The following is a 12,187-nucleotide window of genomic DNA, read 5'->3' as shown; positions in this document are numbered from 1 at the left end:
AGGGCTAGAAAGAAATCAGGCAATGAGATAAATGAGATAAAAAATATGCCAAACCTGTGGTTTGGGGCTTGGTTGTCCTGGCAGCCAGGGTAGAAGACCTCATTAAGTGCATAATTCATCAAGAGAAAACATTTACCATAACATAGAGATTTCATTTTTTAAATTAAAAAGTTTGAAAACCAATGATTAAAAGAAAACTAATAATTGCAATATTCATTTTACCAAAAAAATGAGAAGCCAATTTTATATGGTTTTCTTTCTCCTGTCACAATTTTGGTAAATACCAATGTATAATGTTAAGGCACAATTCAGTAAATGTGATTGTTGGAGGGCCTAACTAAATGCGGTTGGAGCATATGGCCTTCCAATGGTGTAATTCAGTGGTTTTCAACCAGAGGCAATTTGTCATTCTTTCCCCAGCCTGGAAACATTTGGCAGCCTCTGGAGATCTTTTGGTTGTCAGACCTGGTTGGGAGGAGGGGTGGCGCTAACCAGCATCTAGTGTGTAGAGGTCAGGGTCTGAGATGCCGCTAAATATTGTACAATGCACAGGATGGCCCCTACAACAAAGAATTATCCAGCCCCAAATGTCCCTATTGTTGAGGTTGAGAACCCCTGGGGGCTTGATCCAAGGACAGAACTTAGGAAATTAAGAAAAGTGGCTCTCCCTAACCCCACTTCTCACTACTGGGTGTCTGACAGAGCAGGACCCCAGATGCTACCTGAGAAGGAGTATTCAGGCTGGTTAAGGACAGATCTGCACTTCGGAAACCAGACAACAGGTAAGCAGGGATGACATTCAGTTATAGGACATCAGAAGCCTATCCAGGATTCTCCCCTGAATGGAAGATCTTCCTCCTACTACTTCCACCTGAAGAGTGCTTGCAGTGAAGATCCAGAGTTTCCACATGGTCAGTCACGGCAGCTTTAGAAAGTTTACTGAGCCAGTGTTACCTGCTTGCCCTCCCATTCATAGAAAGCCTCAGAACACGCCTGTGCAGTGTGGATTACAGACAACGTGGCCGTTCGCAATTCCCGCTAGGTTGAGTGAGCTGCAAAATGTACTCCTAGGTGACTGAACAAATTGGCTTGCTGTATGCAATTATTTCTTTCTAACAGAATAAGTGTTGGCAAATGTCTACCAGGGAAGAGGATTTTAGATCTTTCAGGGTTATCCGTTCATCTAAGTGTGTACGGGGCTCTCATTATGTGCCAGGCGAAGGCAACACCAATCCCAACTTCAAGGATTCGATAGGATTTCAGAATCCAGTGCATGGAGCCAATCAGTGTAGGACAGAGCGATGCCTCAGTACAGTGGACCCATGTAGGGCAGGGCAGGTGGGGTGGGCATGGGAAAGGGAAGGCTTCAAGATGGAGAGACCCTTGCATTGGTTCCGCAGCAAGAGCCTATGGCCACACTGCTTATTATCAACGCTTCACAGACGTGCTCTGAGGTTTTCGACAAATGGAGTGGGTGAGCAGGCAACACTGGCTCAATAAACTTTCTAAAGCAGCCAGAATAAAGAAGAGTTTACCATGCTGAAAAGGGGAACGAGAAGAGTGTGCCAGACAGACGGGATGCATTACCCACTGAAGGGGTGAGATCTGCTTCCCAGCCTCAGACTACAGCAGTCTCTTAATATCACTTCTGGTTTATGATAATTGTTGAATGAATGAATGAGCTTTGAGACTAGGGATGGCTGAAAGAATTCTGAGGACTAGATTATTTAAATAAGTCTTAGTAAAAAAAAATTGGGGTTGGCTAAAGAGAATGGTAAACAACTTTGAAATGAACACTGAGGAATTAAAACACATGAAAAATGATAGCAATTTTAGAATGATTAAAGAGGTGGTGAATGGAAAATGTTTTATTAGGAGAAAGGAAACTCGGGTAATATACCTAGGTCTTCCCAGTCTCTTGAAATCCAGCTTGCCCAACTCACTCCCTAAATCGCTGATTGCCCTTCTCTCATGCATTGAAGATCAGTTATTGTGTTACTTTTGGCAAAGGTGCCTAATCACTCAAGCGTGTCATGATCTGTGTGTTTCTAGCGTTTGGAGCAGTTGAACATATTGGGATGTCCAGAGAACCGGTCACCACTGCTTATCAGACGTACTGTTCTCTCCAGAGATTGAGCTTCACAATCTTCTGTGCTGAGCGTCATCTCAGCTGCTGTCAACAAGCTCCCTATGATCCCCAACCTGCCCCAGCTCTCATCATTGAATGAGGCTGCACCTGTCAAGAGCGCTGTCTCGTGCCTGGCTGGTCCTCCCCAGCCCAGGTCTGCCATTCTGACTGACACCAGGTGGACGAGGGTGCCTATGGGCAGGCACAAGCCCATGACTGATACCCAGGTAAGGACAGCAGAAAGCAAAGAAACATCTACGCAAAATCCAACTGGTTGTGTTTTTCCTCTAAAACGCAATAGAAATATTAACTCATCACCAACATTTATAAATTAACTATGAGACAAAACGCCTTTTGAAGCAAGCTGAGTGCTCTTTCTCTAACCTTTACTTATTATCAGTTACTACTTAACTACTATTGGGTTACATGTTCACTCTGAGTTTTTAGGTCAGAGTGTTCTGGGGCTCTGCTGGGGGTGGGCAATGGTCCTGGACGTCTCAGGTGAAGGGGAGGCTATTTGGTTCCTCATACTGGGCAGGTACTAATTTCTAGAATGTAGGCCATGAATTTCACATTTTTAACTTATAGAGGGACATGCAGATAAAATAGTATATTTGGCATTTATAAAGCCCCTCCAAAAAATCAATAAAAAATTAATTAGGTATGATTGCAATAATATGACATTCTGGAAAAGGCAAAACTATGAAGACAGTAAAAAGATCAGTGGTCGCCAGGGGTTGAGGGGAGGGAGGGATGAGTAGGTGGAGCACAGAGGATTTTTAGGGCAGTGAAACTACTCTGTATGATACTGTAATGGTGGATACATGTCATTATACACTTGTCAAAACCCACAGAATGTACAACACTGACAGTGAACTCTAAAGTAAACTATGGACTCTGGGTGATAATGATGTGTCAATGCAGGGTCATCGACTGTAACACGTGTACCACTCTGGCAGGGATGTTGACGGTGGGGGAAGTTGTGCATGTGTGGGGGCAGGGGGTCTATGGGAAATCTCTGTACCTTCCACTCAATTTTGCTATGACCCTAAAACTGCTATAGAAAATAAAGTCTATTAAAAATAAATAAATAAAAATACTAAATAAGGATATAGAGAAAAAAATAATTAGTACAAATAATGAGTAACTATTGAATAGTTCTGTCTCTATCATTTTTCTAAGTACATTAAATACATTAACTCATTTATTCCTCATAACAATCCTATAAGTTGCTACTATTATTATCATTCCCATTTTACAGATGAAGGCACTGAGACACAGAGAAGTTAAATGACTTGCCCAGTAAATGGAAGATCCGGCTAGAGCTCGAGGCAGCCCAGTCAGACCCTCTGCTGTTCATCGTTATGCCCAATTGCGCCTCCAATCGCTCGTGAATTGAGTCCATTGAGGATTCATCTTGCTAACTTCATATCTTGTGCATATATCATACTTCTTTTAGCCAGGAAAGAATACATTTTTTTTTTCCTGGAGACACCATGTATTTGTAGGCAGGTGACAGAGTCAATGATGTTAATAGAACATGGGACTTTTGCCCATATTCTGCAGGTAGCCTGCACTCTGGAACCTTTTTAGGAAAAAAATCACAGCCCTGGAAAATTGTGCATTATTGCTTGATTTTCCGAAATGTGTCTGTCTCTTTTGCTGAGAAATAGTCATAATTTGACTTTAAAATAGTCCATGATAATGTGTAGCTTTGTAGTCAACTTTAAAAATTATAGGTTTGAAAATCTTCTATTAAGCTTACAAAATAGGTGTTTTCCAATTCCTCTCCCTAATATCACATAACCTGTACCTCAAAGGTCAACCCGTAAGGAAAGGAACATTTATCTGACTCTGTTCCACAGACTTGGGAGACGTGAAACGACATGTCTCTGTCATAAAACAAGCATAGGTTTTGGAATAATCTCGAGGTGGTAAGAGAGCAGACACACTCTTGACGAGACTATAAACAGAGCCAGCCAGGGCAGCTCATCGGGTCCTCCAGCGCATTTAGCACAGTGCCTGGTGCCAAATAACAAAAGTTGTCATTATTATGATCAATAATTGTTTGGGAATCATTTGAGGAAATAAGAACATGAAATAGAATGCCAAAGGGTCGTCTCTATGCCGCTATTTTACTGTTTAGTGATGCTATTTGACAGGTGACTTAAATGAGCGGAGTTTCAAAGTGATACTAGAGTCCCAGGTCTGACATCCACGAATAAAGAGGTGAAGGGAAGCTTTCGAGCTGTCTAATGTCAGAGGGTGGGTGAGACTGTGTGGGATTCGTGTGACGCAGGCTATTGGAGCTGCGGTGGTTGTGGAAGGCATGAGAGGTCACGTGTAATCAAGTAAACTTCACAGGCAGCCCCCGTTCCACCAGCACGGAACTCCCAGGACCCCCCTGACTGCGGCGAGGTGGTCTGTCCTCTAGCTGCATCGGGGCTGCAGACATCCTCTGCGTGCAGGACCCTAGTGTTCCCTGGCTGAGACAGAGTCACCAAATGGAAATGCAACGAGGAGCCCTCCAAGGCTGTCCTTGACCTATTCTGTCACAAATGAGATAAAAGTGGGACCTCCCTTCCCATCCCATGGCCCTCCCTGGGGACCCCTCAGCACTCTCTCTGAGACCCAGGAGTTCTGGGAGCCAGAACTCCTCAGTGGCCTCCAACCCTGCAGAACAACAGCAGAGTTCTACTCTCTATAACTTTAAGGTCACAGACAGGGTCATGACTCACCCGGAACCACCTTTCCAGCAAACCAGAAGTAACCCTTCCCAAAGGTTTCCTTGACAACAGTCCTGAAAGTCCTTCCATCAACTCACATGAGGCTTCCTGCATCCAAATCACCTGGGGGGCTTGTCAAAAATGCATATCCTGAAGTCCCACCAGACCTACTAACCCCGTTTCCAAAGGAGGGGCTAGGGAATCTCTAGTTTAATAAACTCCTAGGTGATTATGATTTGCAACCAGATTTTGGAACCACTGTTCTAAGACACAGAAGGGGTACAGAAAAGGTGATTGGAGGGTGCAATGGGCCAACAGATGTTGAGGGATGGTGAAACTGAATGGTGCTGCTTTGGTCAAGAAAGTGCTAGAACACAGGTTTAACATCACCCTCCTCTGCCCCAAATGCACCCAACAGCCAAGAACAGGCTTATTTCTTAGACTGTCACTCAAAGTCTTCCACCATCAACTCCAAATTACCTCCCCAAGCTCATCTCCCACTATCCTCCAGTCTGTTTTTTTCCTTCCACTGAGCCCTGAGCCCAGAATGCATGCTCTCTGGCTTATCTGCTGATGGAAATTTTTCTCCTTTCTGGAGCAGTTCAAATCCCCTCTTTCTGATACCCTTAGGCAGGATTAATGGCTCCTATATGTCCGTCCGTTTGGCACATTTTCATTTTGCCTTGTATTATGATCAATTGTAGACACATCTGTCACCTCCCAAACACTGTAAGTTTGAGGGCATCTCTGGATGATCTACTAATTCTGTACGTATTTATTAGTGCCTACGGGAATTGGAGATGCAGCAGTGAAGAGTAGAGATGGAAATCCCAACATTCGAATATCTTCCAGAACCTCACCTAGAGTTCAAAGAAACATTTACTGAATCCCTTCAACAACAGAGAGATGGAAGAAACAAGCAGCCTGGAGGCAGGAGTGTGGCAGCCACAGGAAGACAGGGCATACCAACCAGAGAGGGAGCTGGCACTTCTATCATCAGGGCCTTCCCCTCTCTTGGTCACCATTTATCCCCTACTGGTTCTCACACCCACTCTTGCTTCCCACCCTGCAGGAAAGTCGGAGCAGGCCAAGAGCCCAGCACAGGAGGGGAGGCCTCGAGGCCACATACCTGAGCTCCAGACAGCCCAGCTGCAGGGCCATGCCCTCGCTGACCTTGCTGGCGTATCGTTGCATGTAGTCATTCCGAAGCTGGTGGGGAGGAAGGCCATGGTTCAGATTCACCCCTCATTGCCCGTTTCCCTGAGCAGAGGCCCCAGGAGATGGTGGGTGCCTCGAACACGATCCTGCCGCCCCGAGCTGTCTCTCAGGCACCCCGCCGTGCACAAATGCGGCACATGGGGAGCCGAAGAGCAGAAGGGGGAGGCTCACTCTCCACTCTGCCTCTGCCTCCTCCAGAACCCCAGGCAGTGCTGGTCATGCCTCCACAGGCCGTGGCCTTCGGGTTTTTGAGGTGCTTTCAGACACGTTCTCTCATGGCTCCATGAAGCAGATGTCCAGAATCCCCTCCCCAATGCCTCGTTTTGGAGATAAGGACACAGATTTTTGGGAGGGGTCAGGAATTTATCCAAAGCCTTGAGGGGAAGTAGTGACAGATATCATCCACTGTACAAGACAAGTCTGGCTTGGTCTCCAGCAAACCAGGAGGGACATACAGGAGGGAGCTAAGACCAGACAGAAATAATGATGGCGGCTCACACTGACCCGGCATTCCCTCTGGGCCAGGTCCTGTGCACTCTACATGCATTGTAGCCAGCGGTGTGTTGGAGCAGATCAAAACAGCTCATGAATGCCAGTTATTAAATTTTCCAAAATTTTGCGAGCTCATTGATGTCATATTGTTAGTTTGAAATAGGCCCTGGTGGGAGTATTTACACCACGGAAATTGGCAAGTGCTGCAAATCAGGGATCTTTTCTTCAGAGAGCCGGTTTACCAGCACACTACTAACGATATCATATGGTCCTCACAACAACCCTATAAAGTAGGTATTATTATTATTATCCCCATTTTATAGAAGAAGAAACAGCTTCATGCAGGTAAATGACGTCCCTGGGGATACCAGGTTAGTAAAAGGCAGAGCTGGGCTAGAAACCAGGTATGTCAGATGGCAGAGCCCGTGTGCTAACACCACCACCTTCTCTTTGGACCTGCTCTGCCTGCCTCACCAGCCAGGTCTCCTCGGCAGTAAATAGCCACCCGGAAAGTCCGAGAGGAGCTGTGCATATGGGGTGGGGTTAGCAAGCACTTAATTATCTGTGAGAAGCAGGGTTGCACAGCTGACCAGGGACCAAAGAATGTCCCCTAGAGAAGTTTCTTGGACTGGGATCTCCAAAATCTGGGCTTTGTCTTTCCATCTTCCTAGGAGAGGATGTGTAACATGACCCTGGGGACAGGGAGATAAAGTACTTTTACCTGTTGGTAAAAATAAAGCAGTGTGGTCCTATCTTCTTTCAGGCTCTCCATGAAGTCCTCTGGCAAGTAGCGGATTTGAAGGTCATACCTGGGACAGGAAATTCAGACTCTCTGGTTGACACAGGGAAGCTGGTCATGCAAAGGGCTGCCCATGGGGCTCCTGGCCGTCCATTCAGGACTTGCTCCTTCTTTCCCTCCTCTGTGGTTGGGTGGAGGATCATGGAGGACAGAGGGTGGCCAACAGGAGGTGATCAGTGCTAGTCCTGACCCTCCATCTCTTTCCTCTCATGGCAACTGTTTTCCTTAGGTTCACAGAGCAGTCTTTGGCCTGCCTCTCCACCTTCCCGCCCTTCTGTTCCTCCTTCTCCACAGCACCAACAGCCTCCTAACTGGGGGTGTCCCTGGATATCTGTCCTGGGATGGGCATGTGCCGTGAGCCCATGTTAGGCCTTGGCAAATACATGCATTGGATGCCTAAAATGCCAATCAGATTTTCTAGAATATTATCAGAGGTTGGGAAATACTCCAAGGAAGGAACCCCCAGGGCCTCCCCACTCCGCACTCATCTCTCCCCATTTAAGAGCCCAGGGCTCCTCTCCTACCTCCACTCGGCTTCCACGTGTAGACACTCATACTTGTGCTGCACCTCACCCACCGTCATCTGTGGGTGCAGCCAGTGGATCTCATCCGACTTCATGTGCTTCAGCCTCAGCCCATAGCACTCGGCCAGCTGGATGTTGGGCCCAATCCGCCCGCTCAGCAGGATGGAGGCAATGACCTCCTACGGAGAAGAAGAGAGAGAGGACTCAGAGGTGCCCCCTTCTAGGCTCCCATAGTCATCATGAAACCCCCGAAAGTGTGATTCTCTAGGGTGGGATTCCATCCTAATGTTTTATTTACCTCTGATTCTCTAGCACTTAGTGCAAGTCAGTACACAGTGGGCTCTATCTGCTGAACGAAGAAATTTGCAAAACGAGACAGAGACAGAGGAACTGAGGGGGAGAGCAGAAGTGAAGGAGAAAATGCAGCAAGGCAAAGAGCATGAATTCTATGCTTCTGCATTTCATTCCCACCAAACCAATTAATAATTACTGAGCATCTGTCATGTAAAAAGCACCCTCTGAATGGTTTCCAATTCAGCCAGCGTTACTGAGGGTCTGTAGGATGCACTCTGCATGCATTATTTCATTGAATCTGTACACACAGGGGAGTAGGTGTTTTCTCCCCATTTGGCTGATGAGGAAACTGATGTAGGTTACACAGCTCATGGAATTAAGCTGGGATTTTCAACTCTGGGCCAGTGGACTCTGAGGATTTTTACTAGGCCAAGCTGCTTTGTGGGATGGTGGAGCTGGGCAAGACAGAAGGACAGGACACACATTAAGGGATTAATTGGTGCAGTTCCCACATAAGAAACACGGCCACAGGAAATAGAGTGTTGACAAGAAATTAGGTGTCCTCCTTATTCCTGCTTTCTTCTTGACCAGAAGTCAGCCTGCCCCACAGCCTGATGCCATGGCTTTCTGGCCTAGAGCCAGAGCTGGATTAAGAGGAGGTCCATTGGGTAGCTGCCTGGAAGCCCATTTATAAGGCTCTGCCTGGTCTTGAGTCACATCAGTTCCAGTCTAACTCAGGTTTCTCATGCAGTTCCATACATAACTAGTGAATCGAGCCCACTCCTGGTGGAGCAGAGAGTACCCTCAATGGCAAATTAAAAAAGTCTCAGGCACTCACCAATGTCTGTTGAATATCTTTGCAATGTGCGTGCCACCAAGCCTACGTACAACCAGCCTAAAGACTGAACAATGCATAGCGGGTTGCTGTCTGACCAGGAAGACGAGTGACACTGGATTATTTAGAGTTTATGTTTTTGTAACATGGCTCCCCAGAAATGATTGTCTAATTGAGTAAATCAAATGTAACCAATTCCTTAATTGGAACAAAAAGGAAGAGGTATACCATTTTTCTTAGAAGAAAATCAGTTGCTTCTATTTTCACGAATAAAATTTCAAACTAATATTTAAACAGTACTGTTTTGAAAAAACACCAAATTATTCATCTGCTTGGGCACCCACATGTCTTGGTCCAGCTCTGCCTCCTGCCAGCTCTCTTCAGCTCCATGGAGTTGTGAAGCTAAAAGACCCTAAGCCCGAAAAATCCCTCCCCCATTAGGAAAGCAAACGCCCATCTGAGCAGTCAACTATTGCTCTGTGAGATAGATGGGGAAACCGAAGCACAGAATGCACGTATTAACGGTTGTAACAAATCAGCGCAGGAATCAGAACTCTGACCCATCCTGGGATGGGGAAGAATGCTGTGATCAATGGTATCTACAGTGAGAGGGACACAAACAAGAAGAGCTCAAGCCTGTGAAGTTGACCATTTTGTCATTTTTCCCACCCATTTTCCCTGCCACTGACCCTCTGTACTGCTCTGGCCACTCGGTCATCCTGTTGTAATATTCAGAGCCCCCATGTCACTCCTGAGCCTCACCTAGAGTCCCAGCCTTCGGTGTTTTTAAACTTAGAGCCTTCCCTGACCCAGCTGAAACTTATCAGGCCTATGTCTAATTTCCCCAGGGCTGGGACCCTGGAAATTATTGAAAATTTCAAACTATATGAAGTAAATAGAAGTCAATAGAATAGTATAATAAACCTGTGTGTACACGTCACCCAGCTTCAATAATTACCAATTCCGCCATTCTTACTTCATCTATACCACCACCTATTCCCAACCCATCCCTGAACTATTAGCACTTTTTACAGTTCTTCTTTTAAGGTAAAATTTATTTACAATAAAATGCACTAATTTTAGCTATACAGTTTTGACACATGAATACAACTGTGTAACCCACATAACAATTAAGACATAGAACTTTTCCAGACTCCCAGAAAGTTCCCTCATATCCTTTCTCAGTCAACCCTCATGGCCCATTCCCAGCCCCAGTTCCAAGCAACCATTTTTAACTCCCACTTTAAATTAGTTTTGCCTATTCTAGAACTTCCCATAACTGGAATCACTCAGTATATATTCTTTTGTGTCTGGCTTTTCGCATTCAACATAATGTCTGGGATTCATCTATGTTGTTGCATGTGTATATATGTATATATATCAGTAACTTGTTCCTTTTTATTGATGAGTAATACTCTACTCTATAAATAAACCACAAAAAGTTTATTCATTCTCCTGTTGCTAGATACCTGGGCTATTTTTCATTTTTGGCTATTGTAAGTAAAATTACTATGAACATTAATGTACAAGTCTTTTTGTGTACATATGTTGTCATTTCCTTTGGATAAATACCTAGGAGTGGAATTATTGGGTTAAAGGTAGATGTATGTTTAACTTGATAAGAAACTGCCAAGATTATTCCATTTTATATTTCTACTGTTATATATGAGATGTCTTTACACCACATCTTCACCAACATTTGGTGTTATGTCTTTTTAATATTAGCCATTTTTGTGGGTATGAATAGTATCTCATTTTGCTTTTAATTTTCATCTCCCTAATGACTAATGATGTTGAGCATGTTTTCACCTGCTTATTGGCCATTCAGATATCTTTCTTTATGAAGTGTTTGTTCAAATCCTTTGCCCATTTTTTTTGTGTTATCTTCTTATTATTGAGTTGTAGGAGATCTTCACATATTCTAGAAAAAAGTACTTTGTATATGTTTTATGAATATTTTCCCCAGGTGTGTACTGTGCCTATTAATCATTCCTTATCAGTGTTTTTTGATAAAGTATAGTTTATCAAAATTTTCTTTAATGGTTAGTGCTTTCTGCATCCTATCTAAGAAATCTTTGCCTGCCTCCAAGTTGTGAAGATATTCTCCTGTTTTCTTTTATAAGCTTTACAGTTTTAACTTTTACTTTTAGGTCTGTGATCCATCTTGAATTAATTTTTGTATATGGCGTAAGGTAGGGATCAAGATTAATTGTTTTCTCGTATAGAAGTATAGCTGCTCGGCATTTGTTGTTGATTTTCCTTTCCCAATTGAATTGTTTTGCTGCCTTTGTCAAAAATCAATTGGCCATATAAGTTAGGTCTATTTCTGGACTCTCATTTCTGTTCTATTGATCTTTGTCCATACTATGCCAATACCACACTGTCTGCATTTCTATAGCTTTAGAGGTGATCTTGACGTCAAACAGCATAAGCCCTCCACCATTTTCCTCCCAAGGTTATTGTGCTATTCTAGGTCTTTGCATTTCCACATAGATTTTTGAATCAGCTTGCCACTTTCTATTTTAAAAGTCTGCTGAATTATATTTGAGACTGTATTAAATCTATAGTTTAGTGAGGGAGAATTGACATCTTGACAGCATCAAGTCCTCCAATCATCAAACATGGTATATCTTTCCATTTATTTTGCTCTTCTTTAATTTCTTTTGGCAATGTTTTATAGTTTCCAGTGTATAGGTTTTGTAGGTCTTTTGTTAAGTTTATTCTTAAGCAGTTTATGTATTTTGGTGTTCTGCAAATTAAGATTTTCTAAAAATTACCTTTCTATTTTGGGGCTGCCCCCTCTGTGGCTCCCTTCTTTCCAGGATTTTCCCCAATCTGCTGGCTGCTCTGCTCTCTCCAAGTTCTGTCCTCTGACACCTCAAGCCAGTAAGGCTGCAGCTTTCTGCTCTTCCTGCCCCTCTCAGATGGGAAAGTGCCCTCAGGCAAAAAGTCACAAATTTACAAATCTCATTAGTTGCAGTTCGCCTCTCAAGAACAGATTTCCCTCTAGTTTTGGCTTGCTATGGTCACTCTGCAGGGCTTTCAAGATAATTTGCTTTTTTGTTTTGTCTAGATTTTATTATTGTTTTCTGCAGGAAGATTAGTCCAGCCAAGCTATTCCAGCATTTTTGAAATTTCTGCGCTATTTTAACAAAAAAAATCTGTATTCTT

At 44.1% G+C, this 12,187-nt stretch overlaps 1 protein-coding gene across 3 annotated transcripts in view; it reads right to left on the bottom strand.

Moving 5' to 3' along the window:
• Nucleotides 1-12,187, bottom strand: part of PTK2B (protein tyrosine kinase 2 beta) — a 127,905-nt gene that overhangs the window by 29,492 nt on the left and 86,226 nt on the right. For all 3 annotated transcript variants that reach the window (XM_087437351.1, XM_087437354.1, XM_087437352.1), the window contains exons 3-5: nucleotides 7,888-8,066; nucleotides 7,286-7,373; nucleotides 5,984-6,063 (exon numbers count right to left, since the gene is read on the bottom strand). In XM_087437351.1, coding sequence (XP_087293477.1) covers nucleotides 5,984-6,063; nucleotides 7,286-7,373; nucleotides 7,888-8,066 — 347 coding nt within the window. The remainder of the gene's footprint in view (nucleotides 1-5,983; nucleotides 6,064-7,285; nucleotides 7,374-7,887; nucleotides 8,067-12,187) is intronic.

Source organism: Ceratotherium simum, chromosome 12 (genome assembly GCF_057802395.1).
Source record: "Ceratotherium simum simum isolate JZ-2026a chromosome 12, ASM5780239v1, whole genome shotgun sequence".
Classification (NCBI taxonomy): domain Eukaryota; kingdom Metazoa; phylum Chordata; class Mammalia; order Perissodactyla; family Rhinocerotidae; genus Ceratotherium; species Ceratotherium simum.
Note: the sequence above shows the minus strand (reverse complement) of the source record. Positions and strands in the feature narration are given on the sequence as shown.